General features: G+C 43.5%; 1 protein-coding gene across 1 annotated transcript in view; it reads right to left on the reverse strand.

The window, feature by feature from the left end:
- The window catches only part of SLC3A1 (solute carrier family 3 member 1), a 51,054-nt gene that overhangs the window by 9,606 nt on the left and 23,908 nt on the right, over positions 1-17,540 (reverse strand). Inside the window, exons 6-9 of the mRNA XM_025868908.2 lie at positions 14,728-14,853; positions 3,502-3,621; positions 1,975-2,099; positions 374-569 (exon numbers count right to left, since the gene is read on the reverse strand). Of these exons, the coding sequence (XP_025724693.2) occupies positions 374-569; positions 1,975-2,099; positions 3,502-3,621; positions 14,728-14,853 (567 nt within the window). The remainder of the gene's footprint in view (positions 1-373; positions 570-1,974; positions 2,100-3,501; positions 3,622-14,727; positions 14,854-17,540) is intronic.

Here is a 17,540-nt window from a genome sequence, read left to right on the forward strand (position 1 = left end):
TAAAGTGTGAGGACATTGTCTCATCAAATAGATACTATGAATAAAAAGAATACGAAGAAGAACTAGAAAGAAATTTCAGAGTTGAAAAGCGATCACTGAAAGGAAAAGTTCACTAGACGGGCTTGACAGATTTGAACGGGCAGAGAAATCAAATTTGAAGACTGAGTAATCGAGATTAGTCTGAGAACCAGAAGGAAAAGAATGAAGAAAAATAACAAAAACCTGGTCAGAAGCTGGGACAAACAGACCTGGCTCACTAAATAATCGCTGATTAAGGGAAAGGTTAAGGTCACTTACAGACAGACATACCCCTCATTGACTATTCAACAAGCACACCAGCACTAGATGTGCTGACACAGGCATGAGGACTTACCATCCAGTTAGGCCATTTTCCTTCTGGCATGTTTTCCATCCAGGATGTGATAACCTCAAACACACTGTTCCCAGAAGGAGTGTTTAGCTTACTGAGATAATTGTTGAAGGGAAAATCTGCTTCTTGAATAAAAGGCAGCCCATAGTACATCATCGTCCCATCAATGCTCTCGCCATAGGCTTCAGTCCCCATGAACCTGGAAGAATTGTCAGGGTGCAATGTCCTCAGGGCCTGTCAGAAGACTGGGAAGCATTCTGCAGCTGCTTCACTCTGCTTGACTATTAACCATATCTGGTTGGGCTCACTAGGAAAAGCATAATCGAGCCAGATGGCCAAAGTAATAGCATGCTGGGTCACCTGGACAATTTCTCATTTCTCCTGGACAATAAACCCAAGGGCTAGCCTAATGTTAGGCTGTGTCTAAGAGTTAAGGAACTCATTTGAATCTCAAGTCAATATTGTTCTCTTCTTCCTAAATCTGATTAAAACTCAGTAACTTCCATGAAGACTTTATTATTCTCATCACTCTGCTTAGAATCTACAGTGTTTGCGTATCATGTGAGGGGGTTTTCCCCAGAAACCTCTTGTATAGGAATCCCTGTAAAGTCTCACTTTATTATTGGGGTGCACTCTAGGGGTGCCAGCCTGGCTCAGTTGGTAGAGCACATGATTCTTGATCTCTGGGTCATGAGTCCAAGCCCCCCATTGGGTGTAGAGCTTACTTAAAAGCAAACACTGTCAGGGAATGACACATTAGCCTGAATGACCCACATCAATGCTGGCTTTACGTGTTTATTAAGGTAAGTGCATAGTATCTGGAGCCCAGGTGTTTCAGTTCCAGTCCCATCCCTGCCATTACTACCTGTGTGACCATTGCCTTTGTGCTTGGAGTCTCTGGTTCCTCATCTATAGAATGAGGATCAGAGGACCTACTTGAAGGAGGAGAAACTTCTTTAACTATTTCTGTTAATGCTATTGGGTGATCAATATACACGTAGTAAGAGATTTATTGAGTGTTTATTATGTGTCGGTCCCTGTTTTAATTAAGTGCTTCATCTACATTATCTCATGCAGTTTCACAAAACCCTGATAGGGGTGTCGCTGTCACCTTTTAATTGAGAAAATGGGACTTGTGTCAGTGAACCAGTCCAAGATCACACGGCTGTTAATAACACAGAACTCTACCTTAGGTCCATCTGATTCCAAAGCTGTGTTAGCAAACCATTGTCATCTACTAGCAGCTTAGCTGAAATATTTGGATTCATACTGTATACTGGACACTTAACAGACCAAATAGTAATGGTAAAAATAGAATAGTTAATGGCTAAGATTTAGATTATATACTAGCTTTTAAGTGATTTTCATAAAATTCCTGTGAAGTAAGTACTGTGACGGGCATTATTTTACAAAAGAGGAAACTGAAAATCAAAGTTAAGCAACATGAAAGAATATACTAGGCCCTGGCATAAGCAAATTATAATACATTGTAGTCATGGAGGTTTCTTAAATAGCTTGATCCTCTAGAGAATGCCTGGCTGTGAAGGATTAACTACAGGTCACACCCTACGCCTTTGAAGAACAGAAGTGTGCCCTGCGGTTACCTGTATCTCCCAGGCTCCCTGCTGTATTGGTCCATTGTCTGCCGGAAGCTCCGGACAATGTCATGCATTCCCACCTGCGTGGTGGTGAAGTCATGGTACAGCTCCCAGTAATGTGTGACTGTGTCCTTTGGAGACAGAAAAGCATGGTTGCCATCATTTTGCATGTCAGATGTCCATAGCTGGCCTTATGCCAATATAGACTGTCTCTTCAAAGGGCTCAAGCCAAGGCATGCTCAAGGATGATCCTAGGATTTTCAATGCTCATTGGGTTTTATGGCTGGAGAATAACATTCCTGACTATTATTAACTGTAAATCTAGTAAACTTTGCTGAATATCTAAACATTAATTACAAGTGTATTTAACAGAATCCTCCTCCCAAACATTTAATTCTAACTGCTGCACTTAAAAGCAAAGAAAACTTACAGAGCTCATTGTTACACCTATACTTGATCTACTTACAAAATTACCGTCCAAAGTGTAATAGTAAGAATGAAAAGCTATAAGTGGTAAAAAAAAAAAACAACCACTTTGCCAGGGTTTCAGTAATTTTTCCTGATATTCATTCTATGCCTTCCTAGGGTTACAGTAATCTAGAATCCAAAGTAAAAGATTCTATCTAACACAAGCCAAGGTTGTAAGTACTGGGTTGGAACACGGACAGACTAGACAGTGTAAACCTGCATTACCATCCATTCAGTGGACCCCTTTTTAATAAGTGAACTTGCTTGCTAGATCAAGAAGAGTTTTTAGAATCTTAGGTCTCTTCCTGAAATCACTTCTTCTTTAGGGTTTTCTTGGGTACCACACAAAACCTATTGTTCTCATCATTTGTCATAACTGGAAACATGCCTCTCTTACAACATCTCATCATAATTAGCAAGGTTATGTTGAGATTTCTTCTCCAAGGATAAGTGCTTCTCTTTGGGACTAATACATCACTTCCCACCCCCCTTCATTTTTCCTACTGGACATAATGTGCTTTACCCACCCCACCAAAAAATAGCCTTTGTTTCATGACATGGTCTTGTAATTAGTCCATGTATTGCCAACTTTTCTTTAGTTAATTGCTTTGGTTTAATGAGATTAATAAGTACCCATAAATCTATTACTCAGGACAAAAGCTAGACACTTTTAACAATTTTTTTACTTTATAAAAAGGGCATCATGCTATCTATAATTATTTTAGGGTTTTTTCACTAAACATTATACAGCTAAGATTCACCCATATTGTGTATCATGGTAATTCATTTATTTTGACTGATGTATAATATTCCATTGTGTAAATATACAAATCCACTATTTTGAAACTCATTTTAGGACTCCTGTCTATTTAGCCATTGAACATAGGGCGTCTGTAGAGTGATGGTCAACCAGAAGAGCACAGTGGCGTCCTGAATACTGTTTCTCATGTGTGACATGGGGGGAAAGGTGAGAACCACCGGTGTGGAACCACAAAGAGCCCAGACTATAGTGAGATAGGATGGCATTTTCAGAAAGGGGGGAAAAATAGTGCTTAAAAACTTTACCGGTATTTGAGTCTTATTCACTTGGGCTTCATCTCTCAGATGCTCTGCTTCTAGAAGGAATTTAACAGCATCAAAACTAAAGCCATCAACACCCTTTGTGAGCCAGAACTGTATAATTTCCTAAACACAAAGAAGCAAAATCCTTTGGTTACATTATTATGATAATGTTTAATAAACGTGTGTGTAATGACTTCCCATCATAAAATGGCCATCTCCACATATAAAACAAGCACAGCACTCATATGTGTATTTTTATCTGTTAGGTATAGCAGCATCTTAAAATAATGAGCTCTCTGCATTAATGGACTCCCATACTTCCCTCAAATTTGAATTCAGAATGTTATATTTGTAATTGATGTTATGCACACATTTGCAAAACTTAAAAGACTCAGTGAAAAGGAATGAAACCACAATGAAAGGACTCAGGAGAAACTGAAACATATCCTCCCCCCAGATGCCCAGTTCCTTAAAGGTCAGTCCAAACAGAGAAAATAATCAGCTAAGCATCAGGTCATGAGGGGTTCTTCCACCAGACTGGGAGGTTTTAGGAGGAAAGACTGCAGCTTTCTTTTGTTTCCCTTGCCTCCAACATAGCATTGGGTCCTTAGTGAAAGTACACAGTATCAAAACCGAGTCAGTCCAACACGCTCTGATACTGTTACAACACTAAAAATACACGTCCCCTGGCTTCAGGGCATCTACAGAATAGTTGGGGACACATGAGACAGGAGAGAGTTACCTAATAATGCAAGGTGGGGTGTGTGTATCTCAACATCATGAAAGGAGATTCCTTTGCAGGGTGTTGGAGCTCCAAGACGAATAAATTTAACATGGGCAGACACACCTGGAGAAAGAAGAGCTACAGTTCTACCTTGACCAGTGGGAGTTTAGCAGGGAGTGAGATTACAAAGAACATTCTGGACTGTTTGTAGGACAGGATGGCCTAGTTCAGAGGCAGAGACTGACTTGGCCTGTATTGGGGCCGGTGGGAGGACCAAGTGGCCTCGGAGAGCGAAGGGCTTAGGTCTCAGCTCCCCACTGCTCCGAGCTAGCCCTACTCCAGCACCAACCACAAGCTACCCTTCTGCAAAGGGACAGTGGCTCTCCCCACTTTCCTCAGCTCATCCCTTGCCGAATGGAAGGTTTTACAGGAATGTACATACCACATTAGAACAAACAGTCCATAATTCAAAGCACTAGAATTAAGTAGCTAATTTATGGAGGGAAACAGCCATAGCTCCCAAAGGAAGACTATGCCCAAAATCAGATATTTCCTTTGAAGTGTTTCTTGTATCTACATGTGAATATAGGGTCTCTAGAGCGCTGCAATTCAAGGGTCTCAAGAGTTTCTGCAGAATACAGGCAAGGGGTCAAGTCCCTCTAAGGTGACATTTTTGAATAACAAAGCTTGAAAAGCATTTTCAAATCTAAGAACAGACTGCTTACAATCTTAGCATGGACACAACCGAACCAAATAACGTTAAGCTGGCTCTGGCCACACAAAACCCACAAATTTGTTCTTACTAGCATCTTACTCATACTCTTACACCTTATTCTTATGAATACATTCATTCAATAAGTATTTGTATTCCAACTATGGGCCAGGCACTTAGCTAAGCCCTATAACCATGAGCAAAATACAACAGACCTGGCCCTAGGTCTCCTGAATTTATGTAGAATCCCCAAGTAGACATCAAATAGTAATGCAAAAACATTTAAATCACAGCCAGATAAAGCTTTAAAGGAGGGGAACATGGTAGTACAAAAAAGTGAAATAGCAGGATTTACCCTAGAGGCCAGCACAGCAGGATGGCAGGAAGTGAGGGCGGGCCATCGGTTAGAGGTTGAGAGAGAAGTCAACAGATATTAAGGTACCCCTTATTATCTTAATATCTGTTCTAACCTGCAGAACAATCTCAGTGGCTCCAGGGGGTCAGCTCAGCATGAAGCTAACCAAGCTTTAAGCTTCAGGACCCCTCACTTCCCCGAGCCCCTTCCTACCCACCTTCTTTCTCCATTCTAAATAAACACTCTAATTTTACACTATTTTAAGAAGGCCCCAAATTTTCACAAGCTTCTAACCCCACACAACCTGGTCCACCCCCAGGTGGCGCTAGACTCGAGGGAACACTGGAGGTGAACAGGGTGAACCCTGGAGGTGAACAGGGTCGGGGCAGGACACATAGCTGTAATCCACCCAAGCCATCTCTGACAAAAATGTGGGGAAACATTAAATGCCATGCCGTTATAAACATTAAGCTTTGGAGCACTGATTTCCTAGGGGGGAAAAAATGTGGGGGCGCCTGGGTGGCTCAGTCGGTTAAGCGTCTGCCTTCGGCTCGGGTCCTGATCCCAGGGTCCTGGGATCGAGCCCTGCATCGGGCTCCCTGCTCCTGGGGAAGCCTGCTTCTCCCTCTCCCACTCCCCCTGCTTCTGTTTCCTCTCTCGCTGTCTCTCTCTGTCAAATAAAATAAAATCTTTAAAAAAAAAAAAAGTGCTTTCTTCGTGGGGTCCTATCCCTTTTGGAAATAGTTAGCCTTGCTAACCGTTTACCCAGCCATAAAAAATGAGAAATGTGTATCCCAGCAAATGTTTCTGGCCCCGGCAGGGGTTTTTACTTTAGTCCAGTAAGAGATACTGTCATTGTTTAAAGAGACAAAACAGTAAAAGCTGGATGGTTATTTTTGAGAGTCATTGTAAATGACAAATAATCCAAAATTTGCTCTTGAAAAATATTTGCTTTGTGCTATTTATTCTCCCAACTAGGAGAGAAAGGGGAGCTCCAGATCTTGATCGTTAACCCTCTCTTTACTCCAGTTAAGCTCTCCCAGGGTGCCGGGTGCAGAAATGGGCACAGAGCCTAGTTCTGCCAGGTCTGGGTGACCCACCAAGGCGCCACGGGACTCTTGGGACAGTACATTGTGTCCCCGATTCAGGTATAACTCCCACGACATCACAGAGTCCTGGTTTTTCTACCGGGCACCTTTCCATTCTTTTCTCCTTAACTCACTGCTCCGAGTAAAAAGAGGAATCAAATTAAACACTACTAATATCCAAATTCACAAAGCTTGAGGCAAACCTTTCCTTGTGAGATGACTGAAGTGACTGGGCCCATTTACCTAAAAAGCTTAGTGTGGGAAATAGAAAAGCTTTGCTCTTACATGTAGTGGTCTGTAAGACATCATCTTGAAAGAGACATAAACCCTGAGGCGTCCATCTCAAGGAGGAAGGAGAAAGTGTAGGATATTTTAGAAGTACAGAGAGAAAACTATATCCTCTGTTTATAAGCAAAGGAAAGAAAACGGACCCTACTGCTGTTCAGAAATCTTGGTAAAATTGTTGGCTAACTCCCCCGGGGGGTCTGGTATGGAGGAAGGATCACAGTTGCAGGACTCTGACCTGTCCGGATACCACCCCATCTCCCCACTGCCCATCCAGCTGCCTGACCTAACCCACCTGTGGAGTTGCTGTGAGTACTAAAGGTATTGCTGTTAGAGTCCATTCACACGTGGGTCCTCATATTACCGGATCTCTCTGCGATGTTTGACAGGGCTGACCAAACCTGTCTTCCGGAAACACGCATATCCCTTAGCTCCCAGATACCTGCTCCTCGTGTGCCGCTTTTCTCTGTCTACTCTGCAGTCCTTTAAATATTAGCACTCTTTGGGGGCTCTTACGCTCCCTGTTCATTCCGTTTCACAACAGTATTTACTCATTTATCTATACACGTATTGATTATTTTAACAAGTATTCAAATAACAACACGGTGACTTATAGGCCTTACAGAGGTTAAAACACTTATTCCTGGGGCGCCTGGGTGGCTCAGTCGGTAAGTGTCTGCCTTCGGCTCAGGTCATGATCTTGGGGTCCTGAGATCGAGCCCCAGGTCAGGCTCCTCACTCAGCAGGGAGTCTGCTTGCCCCTCTCTGTCTGTCCCAAACCCCTGCTCATGCTCTCTCTCTAGTAAATAAATAAAATCTTAAAAAAAAAACAAAAAAAACACTTCTCCCCAATCAACCCCACAACGTGTGTGCCACTACTGTCCCTATTTTACCAATGAGGGATCTGAGGCACAGGGAAAGGAAGTACCTTGATCAAGGTCATAAAGTTAGTAAATAGCGGCATCCGATTTGGTACTGTCTGGCACCCTTACCCATTTGCTCTGCTTTCTCCTCCAAACCTGCCCCACCGCTTCTCCAAAGTCATTGACTTCCAAAATGCAAACGGAAAATGATTTCCCTAAGACCTCGTAAAGCCAAATCCTCACCACAGTCTTGCCTCGTCCCCCTCTAGTCTCATTGATCCAGCTACTTCTCCATATACCATGTCCCAGCCATATGGGACAATTCCGAGCACCACCAGTGTGCCGTGGTCCATGCCTTCCCTCCGCTTGAAACCCTCTGACCCAAGCCTCTTCGCTTGGCTCACTCCTACTTATCCATTAGGTATCACGACATCCCTGCTCTCTCCCATTCATGTCCAGGTTAGCTGCCTGCCCTGTGTACTCCTACCTCCTACGATCACGACCACTCAGGACACTTTACTGTCATTGTCTATTTCATTGTCTACCTCCCCCCCCGGGATATAAGCCCCAAGATTGCTGCAACATGTGCCTCGCTTATCAACCACCATACCCCTGGCATGTGGTCAAGACCTAATGCATACTGTTTAATGAATTAAGGATTTATACTAAAGTGCCTGGCATATATGAAATGCAATAAATGGCACAGTGATTATCATCAAGCACAGAGCTGGTTTATTAAGCAGGTAGTGAGTCAATTTCATTTTGGATTGAGCTGCCAACACTGTGCTCAGTAGGAGCAGAGTTGACATTTACAGTCTGGATTCCATCTTAAGCCAGGAGGTTGGGGGGGTGGGAGGGGCAGCTGGGCTCCCTGTCCCCAGCTGCCATGAACACACTAACTCCCCAGGATCCCAACTCCAGGACTCAACATTTCCACGTGGCGGGACCAGGGTCACATGGACACAGCGCCGGCAGAGGGCTGGGCTATCTGGACTCTTTTTCCCGCTATGCTGCTAACCCAGTGGGTCACTTCTCCTCTCTGGACTTCAGTTCCTTCATTTGTCAAATAAGGGATTTGAGGACAAGTAAAAACCAAAGTGATTACAAAATACTATACAAACGTAAGCCCCCACCTTCTCTAAGAAAGCTCTAGACTTCTCTAGGTAAACACATTGAAGCCCTGAGAGATTCAGGGCAGAGCCAACTCCCCTGAAGGCCACTGCAAGGGGGAGTACAGAGAGGAGGGTGCTCTGTGCTGTGTGTCCCCTGCATGCCGGCCTCCCACTGTGCAGATACTCTGAAATCTGATGGGAGCCAGGAGCAAGAAGTCTCCATGAGTACAAGCTGGTATGCAAGCAGGAGTCATTCCAAATGCCTCCCCCACCACAAACTCTCTGGGTTGCAAATTATTAACCTGCTCAGCTCTCCTGCAGAGATAAGAGCTACTGGGGGGTAGAAGGGTGTTGGAAAGTCCCCTTCATGCGAAAAGCCTTTTCAGGAGCAAAGAGCCTTCCCTTACAGCTTCTCGGCCTTTCTTACTTCTTTTTTTTTTTTTTTTTTAAGATTTATTTATTTATTTATTTGACAGAGACACAGCGAGAGAGGGAACACAGGCAGGGGGAGTGGGAGAGGGAGAAGCAGGCTTCCCTCCGAGCAGGGAGCCCGATGTGGGGCTCGATCCCGGGACCCCGGGATCATGACCTGAGCCGAAGGCAGACGCTTAACGACTGAGCCACCCAGGTGCCCCTTCTTATTTACTTCTAATAGCAAATCTATACTAGCCTTGCCAAAATGTCCAACCTTCAACTGGAGGCATTAATGATTCATCCCAGAAGGAATCTCATCCTGTTGAAACTAGTAAATAAGGCTCCTATTCACACACTCCGGAACTGGTCAATTAGTCAAAATAATAAGTAGTGTATTGGCTGGCACATTTTGCCAAAATTCATCACACTCGTCTGAACATCTCCAGACAATCCATCACTGTCGCCACAAGGAGCCTGGAGAAACCCACTGGCTGATAAACCAACTGGATTATACGCACATTTATGTATTTCCAACTGAACCCCCTTGAAAAGACTGTAGGAAAAGTGAAGCACAGAGACAGAACCAGCTTTGCCTCAAGTCAGAAGTGGTCTTGTGGGTAAGAGCATGGACTCTGGGTTTGAATCCTGCTGTCACTCCGCAGGGGGGTAGCTTTCCCTCTTTAAGCCTCAGCTTCCCTCTCTGTAAAATGGTCCTGCTATCTCATAAGTTAGGTGTGGTCTGAGCATCAAATGAGATGACCTGGGTAGAGCACTTGGCACAAAGTTAATGCCCAAGAAGTGTGTGAGGGCAGGTCAGAGGGGAGGTGCAGGTCAGGGTGTGTAAATGATTTTGGTGATGGAGAAAAGAGCCCACACTCCACCAAAGACGTTTAAAACTACCCCCTAGTTAGTAGCTGTGTCTATCACCCTCCACCACTCCCCAACCCCAATGAGACAAGGCTGCCCTGACAAGGTGCCTACTTCTAGAATAGATCCCAAAGCAATTCATCTAAATTCTGAGAAACATCAAACATGTATGTTAAAAACTAAGGAGTCTACAGGAATATATTTAACAAAAGACATGCAAGACTTGCACCCTGAAAACTACAATACAGTGTTGAAAGAAACTAAAGACCTAAACAAGTGGCAAGACATCCTGTGGTCCTGGATCAAAAGACAACATTGCTAAGGTAGCAATACTCCCCCAAACTGATGCCCAGATTCAGTGCAATCCCTACTCAAATCCCAGCAGCAGGCTTCTTTGCAGAAATTGACAAGCTGGTCCTAAAATTCATATGGAATGTATATGATCCAAAAACTCCACTACTGGATATTTACCCAAAATGAAAGCACTATCAAAAAGATACATGGACCCTGTGTTTATTGCAGGATTATTCACAACAGCCAAGATAAAAGAGCAGCCCAAGTGTCCATCGATAGATGAATCCATAAAGATGTGGTGTATACACACACACACACACACACACACACAAACACACACACTGGAATATTACTCAGCCATAAAAAAAGAATGTGATCTTGCCATTTGCATGGTATGGATGGACCTAGCAGGTATTACACTAAGTGAAACAGGTCAAACAGAGAAAGACAAATACCATCTAATTTCACTTAGATGTGGAATCTGAGAAACAAAACAAACAGAAAACAGACTCTTAAATACAGAAAACCAACTGGTGGTTTCCAGAGGGGAGGTGGATGGGGAGATGGGTGAAATAGGTAAAGGGGACTAAGGGGCACAGACTTTCAGGTACAAAACAAGTCACAGAGATGAAAAGTGCAGCCCGGGGAATACAGTCATTGCATTCTAATAACACTGTATGGTGACAGATGGTGACTACATTTATTGTGGGGAGCACTGAGTAATGTACAGAATTGTCAGATCACTATGTTGTATACCTGAAATGAATATAATATTGTATGTCAAGAATACTTCAATAAGTAATAATACTTGAGCACCAAAAGAAATAAAGACGGAAATATAAGTATCCAAAATAGCCAAACAACCTTGAAGGAGAATAAAGTTGTGGGACTCACACTTCCCAATTTCAAAACTTCCTATAAAGCTACACTAATCCAGACACTGTGGTATTGGCACAAGAACAGATTTACTGATCAATAGAGCAAATTGAGTCTAGAAACAAATCCTGACATTTATGGCCAACTGATTTTCAAAAGGGTTCCAAGACAGATCAATGGGGAAAGAATAATCTTTTTTATTTTTTTTCCTACAAAGATTTTATTTATTTATTTATTTTACAGGTAGGGGGGTGGGAGGAGGGGCAGAGGGAGAGGAGAGAGAGAATCCTCAGGCAGATTCTTCACTGAGTGCGGAGCCTGCCATGGGGCTCCATCCTAGGACCCTGAGATCATGACCTGAGCCGAAATCAAGAATTAGATGCTTAACCAACTGAGCCATCCAGGCGTCCCTATTTTTTTTTTTAAGATTTTATTTATTTGAAAGAGAGAGAGCGCGTAAGCACAAGCCAGCAAAAAACAAGAGTCGACACTCAACTGATTGTGCCCCCCAGGCGCCACAATAATAATCTTTTTAAAACACACATAACTGGGGCGCCTCGGTGGCTCAGTCATTAAGCGTCTGCCTTCGGCTCAGGTCATGGTCCCAGGGTCCTGGGATCGAGCCCCACATCGGGCTCCCTGCTCCATGGGAAGCCTGCTTCTCCCTCTCCCGCTCCCCCTGCTTGTGTTCCCTCTCTCGCTGTCTCTGTCAAATAAATAAAATCTTTAAAAATAAATAAATTAAATAAAACACACATAACTGGGGTGCCTGGGTGGCTCAGTCAGCGTCTGCCTTCGGCTCAGATTATGATCTCAGGGTCCAGGGATCGAGGCCCTTGTCAGGGTCCCTGCTCCGTGGGGAGTCTGCTTCTCCCTCTGCCCCTCCTCCCACTCATTCTCTCAATTTCGGTCTCTCTGACAAATAAATAAATAAAATCTTAAAAAAAAAACCCACACATAATTGGATAGCCACATGCCAAAGAATTAAGTTGGACCTCCTCACACCATTATATATAAAAAAAAAAATGGATCAGAGACCTAAAATGTAAAAGCTACCACTATAAAACTCAGAGAAGAAAACATAGGAGAAAATCTTCAGGACCTTGGGTTAGGCAATGGTTTTCAAATGACACTAAAAGCACAAACAACAAAGGAAAAACATAAATTGGACAACAGTTTAAAACTTGTGCTTCAAGGGACACCATTGGAAAGTAAAAAGACAACCCACAGAATGGGAGAAAATTGCAAATCATGTGTCCAGAATATATAAAAAACTCACAACCAACAATAAAAAAAACAGATAACACAATTTTTAAATGGGCAAAGGATTCAAACAGACATTTCTCCAGCAAAGTTATAAAAAAATAAACTATAGGGGCACCTGGGTCCTGGGATCGAGTCCTACATTGGGCTCCTTGCTCAGCAGGGAGTCTGCTTCTCCCGCTCCCTTCACCCCTACCCCACTCTCATGCTCTTTCTCTCCCTCCCTCCCTCTCTCTCTCTAAGAAATAAATAAAATCCTTAAAAAATGTAAAAAACATAAATAAACTATAAAAGCACAAAGATGCTCAACATCATCAGCCATCAGAGAACTCCACACCCACTAGGATGGTGGTACTCAAAAACACAGACAATAGCAAATATTGCTGAGGACGTAGGGAAATCAGAACCCTCACCCATTGCGAGCAGAAATGGAAAATGGTGATTTGGAAAACTGTTCCTCAAATTGTTAAATATAGATTATAAATATAGATACATATCATAGGCATATAAGTAGATATTGTATGATTTCGTTTATATGGAATGTCCTGAACAGGCATACCCACAGAGACAGAAAGATTAGTGGATGCCCCCACGCGGGGGGGGGGGGGGGGGGTGCATGGAGAGTGTTTGCTAACGGGTATGGGGCTTCTTTTTGGGTGAAGAAAATGTCGTGAAATCAGCAGTGATGGTTACATCTATACTAAAGATACCAAAACCACTGAATTATACACCTGAAAGGGGTGAATTTTATGGTTATGTGAATTATACCTCAAGAGAGGTATTTTTTTTTTAAAGATTTTGTTTATTTGACAGAGAGACACAGCGAGAGAGGGAACACAAGCAGGGGGAGTGGGAGAGGGAGAAGCAGGCTTCCCGCCTAGCAGGGAGCCCAGTGCGGGGCTCGATCCCAAGACCCTGGGATCATGACCCGAGCCGAAGGCAGACGCTTAATGACTGAGCCACCCAGGCGCCCCAAGAGAGATATTATTTTAAAACAAAACAAGAACAAACCTAAGGGCTGTGGGTCCCCTTGATGACTCCAAGGTGGCAGCCTACATCCTTCACCTTTGGCTGACACGGCTCTCTGTTCTGTTCAGGTCCCCTCCCTCCCTCCCTACCTCAGAGCACTACCCCACTAACCTAAATTTCTGCCCTCTGTTGCCATAGCAGCAACAACACAGCTGACGTTTACCATGGATTCCGTGTAGGGTATTGGAACCACCACACCGTTGAGAGCTAACGGGAAATGTCCCATGAGGGGCCACAGAGGGATCTTCAGCAGCTCAGCATGTAACCCCTGTGGGATTAGCCCCCACCCCAGTTTTGGGATCTCAGCCCCTAACTCTCCTTCATGTCACTCCAGTGCCCGAGTAGGCTTGCCAGATAAAATACGGGACACCCAGCTTAATCATGTCAGATGAGCAATGAGTAATGTCTTAGTAGAAGGAGGTCCCAAATAGCACACTATTCATTGTTTATCTGAAATTAAAATTGCATTGGTGTCTTGCTTTTTATCGGCTATATCTGGCAACCGTCCACACCAGCCTCCAGGCCATTTCTGAAACACACAAAGCACACTCTCACCTAAAGATCTTTGCATTGGCTCTTCCTTCTGCCTGAAATTCTCTTCCCCCAACTCTCCACAAGGCTTCCCTTCAAACTTCAGGCCTTTGTCCAAACAGGACCTCAACATGGGGATGTCTCCAAACCAACTTCTGCCTGGCACTCTGATGTCCCTTCCCCTTAGGGACCACCTGACATGTCATATATTTAGTTGTTAATTGTCTGCCTTCCCCTCAGTTTACAGGAAACTCCTTGAGAGTATGGCTTCTTTTATTCACTGCTGCATTCCCAGTGCTTAGAACAGGACCTGGCATGGAGCAGACAGTAAGTGAATATTTACTGAATGAATACAGAAGTGCTATGCATGGGTTATCTCCTCTAATCTTCCAAAGAGCCCATGAGACAAATACTGCCATCAGCCATGTTTCATTGATGAGGGATCAGAGACACAGAGCTAAATACCTCACCCAGGGACCCACCGTAGCCAGCAGTGGGGCTAGGGCTGGATGTAGGTTCAGACCCCCAGAGCCCACGCTCTGGCCCACCTCACTATATCGGCTCATTGTCACAGGCAGAGGGGAAGCTCAGAGCAAAGGTACCAGGTATTTCTGCCTCCATCCCCTGTCACTTGTTCTGGGTGAGAAGGAGGAAGGAACCACCATGTCTGAGGGTCTGTATTTGCATCAGCCTCCATAATCCCGGAGTTCCTAGTACTTGGTTTTGCCTGAACACTTATTGTTCAACATCAAGAGTATCAAATAACCACTTAAACACCCATGCAGTGGAGAAGTCTGTGTGGGCATCTGTACTCACTTTTATTTCTTCTTGAACATCAAGATTGTGGAAATTTAAATCAGGTTGTTCTCTCAAAAACTGGTGGAAATAACACTGGTTTCGTACTTCGTCAAAGTGCCAACTGGAGTTTCCATATACACTTAACTAGCAAACAGAAAATAGCAAATCACTTACTTAGCATTCATATAATGGCACTGCCCACAAAGAAATGATCATTAATGTCCCTGGCGCTGTGCAGGCTGAATGCACAAATCCTTAGACTCTTCCTTCTAGGGAGAGCACTAGATAATTCCTTAAAATGCCACCTGCTGGCCTAATGCCACACAAATGTGGTTGGGACATGTTCGTAGAGTAGAAGCTGTTCATGAAAATCACAATGGTAAACCGACGATCTCAAATGCAGAACAAGGCCAAGTTAAAGAGCAGACATTTCTAACATATTTTCTTGAACCTTCTATCCAGGCTCTGGACTCCTGTTTGTGAAGTGATACAAATGATGGTCAACTGGGGAGAAAGACACATTCCATTAGTCTTGGAGTTTGAATCCCCACAGAGTGAATATTTAAACCCTATCCTCAGAAAATTATTAGAATCATTCACTTAAAAACCCTACTAGCCCTCAGGAATAAAATAAATCTAGCAACTTCAAGTGTTGGTACCCAGCAGCATTTGACACAGGTGCCGATTTCCTCTTTCGAGGAGTGCTCCCATCTGTGACTCCAGAGCATGACTCTCCCCGCAGACCCTCCTACATCTCTTGCTCCTTCTCAGTCAGCTTGGTTCCTTCAATGTGAGAGTTCCCCAGGGCTCCAGGTTGGGCTTTTATTCATTTCATGTTAAAGAGATCATCTGGGCAACATTTAAAAACTAAGGGATTTTGCATAAATCTTTTTCTTTTTAATGGGAAGACCCCATCACACCAGGTCCACACCACCATGGCAACAACTGGCTGAAGCTAAGTCGTAGCTGCTGCCTTTTAAGGAGACACAGCCTCACCAGCACGCCTCATGGTCCACCCTGACACGAACCAGGATATTCACGGTATCTATGACCGAGAAAAGATAGGGATCCGGAATACAAAAAGAACTCCACCAATCAATTTCAAAGGCACAAACAATCCAAAAGAAAACTGAGAAAAGAAACCGTGAACAGATGTTTTGCAGAAATGGAAGCTCAAGTGAATAAATGTATGAAGAATTGTTCAACATCATTAGTAATTAAATAAATCTTCACTAATAACTAGATAAATGTAAAATTAAGACCTCAATGTAGACGAACCAGGAGAGATGATGGACTCTGAAAAACAAACTGAGGTTTCTGGAGGGGAGGAGGGTGGGGGGATGGGTTAGCCTGGTGATGGGTATTGAGGAGGGCACATTCTGCATGGAGCACTGGGTGTTATGAACAAACGATGAATCATGGAACAGTACACCAAAACAAATTATGTAATATATGGTGATTAACATAACAATAAAAATTTTTTTAAAAAAAGAAATAACTACAAAAAAAAAAAAGACCTCAATGTGATATTTATGTTCTCAATGTGAAATTTATGTTCTCTTCGTAAAAATTACAAAGTGTGGCAGTACCAGTAAATGAAAGGGCATATGTATTTTTTTATACTGCTGAAGGGGATATCAATTGGTACGACCACTCTGACAAGCTGTTTGGTATTATCTTGCACAGCAGAGCATGCAGTGTCATGCACCCAGCAATTTCACTGCTAGGCATTTGCCTTCTAGAAGCTCTTGTACCTACACCCCCAGAGAAATAGATTAATGAGAATGTTTACCATGGCATCATTAGTAATAGTAAAAAAACATATAAAATAAACCCCTAGAGACAGCCCAACTGCCATCAACAGGAGAGTGCATAAGTAAATCATGGCACATGCACCCAGTGAAATAGTACATAACAGTGAAAATGTATAAACCACACTTACTGGAACCTACATGAATGAGTATTTTTTTAAAGATTTTATTTATTTATCTGACAGAGAGAAAGAGCACAAGCAGGGGGAGCGGCAGGCAGAGGGAGAGAGAGAAGCAGGGTCCCCACGGAGCAGGGAGCCTGAGGTAGGGCTCCATCCCAGGACCCCGGGATCATGACCTGAGCTGAAGGCAGACTCTTAACTGACTGAGCTACCCAGGCACCCCTTAAATTTCTTAATATTTGTATGTATAGATCTAGTTGTTCTGTTTCCCTGGAGAATTTGGATATAGGGTTTTGGATATAGGACAATTATTAAAAGCAGATGGTGCAGTTGGACTGTGCGGTCATTAGCCCTTTCATTTACTGGCCGTGTGACCAAGGGCACGGTGCTTAACATTGCCCATCTGCAAAACAGGAACTAAAACCTAACTCACAGGATTGCAGGGTGGATTAAATGAATGAATGAATATGACACACTTAGCACAGAACCTGGCACATAGGAAGTGTTTTAGTAAATGTCTGCTAATATCATGATCATTTTAACAAGTGTGCAGTCTGGGGAAAAGAAAAGTTAAGGACCTAAAACTGCCAGGATTGCTGATGACCTGTTCACCAGGCTGCATACTAGTACTATTCATTAAACCAGGGTATAAGAGGTTGGTGGGGAGAAGATCACACAGTCAGCCTTGACACATGTCGATTTTGAGTGCCCTTGGTTCATCTAAAAGTTGATGCTTAGGAACTGGCCTCTTTAAGTGTTTATGGAGAAGGTCAGGAGAGTGGAGATCCAGAGGATCAAGGGTAAAGCAGGAGAGACGGGGACCGGAGCAGGTGGAGGGACTGGCCAGAGACAGGGGTAGAGTTGCCAGATAAAAATTAGACATACAATTAAATCTAAA

This window comes from Callorhinus ursinus, unplaced genomic scaffold (assembly GCF_003265705.2).
Source record: "Callorhinus ursinus isolate GAN/ISIS: 27379988/994484 unplaced genomic scaffold, GSC_fseal_2.0 scaffold10, whole genome shotgun sequence".
NCBI classification, from domain to species: Eukaryota; Metazoa; Chordata; class Mammalia; order Carnivora; family Otariidae; genus Callorhinus; species Callorhinus ursinus.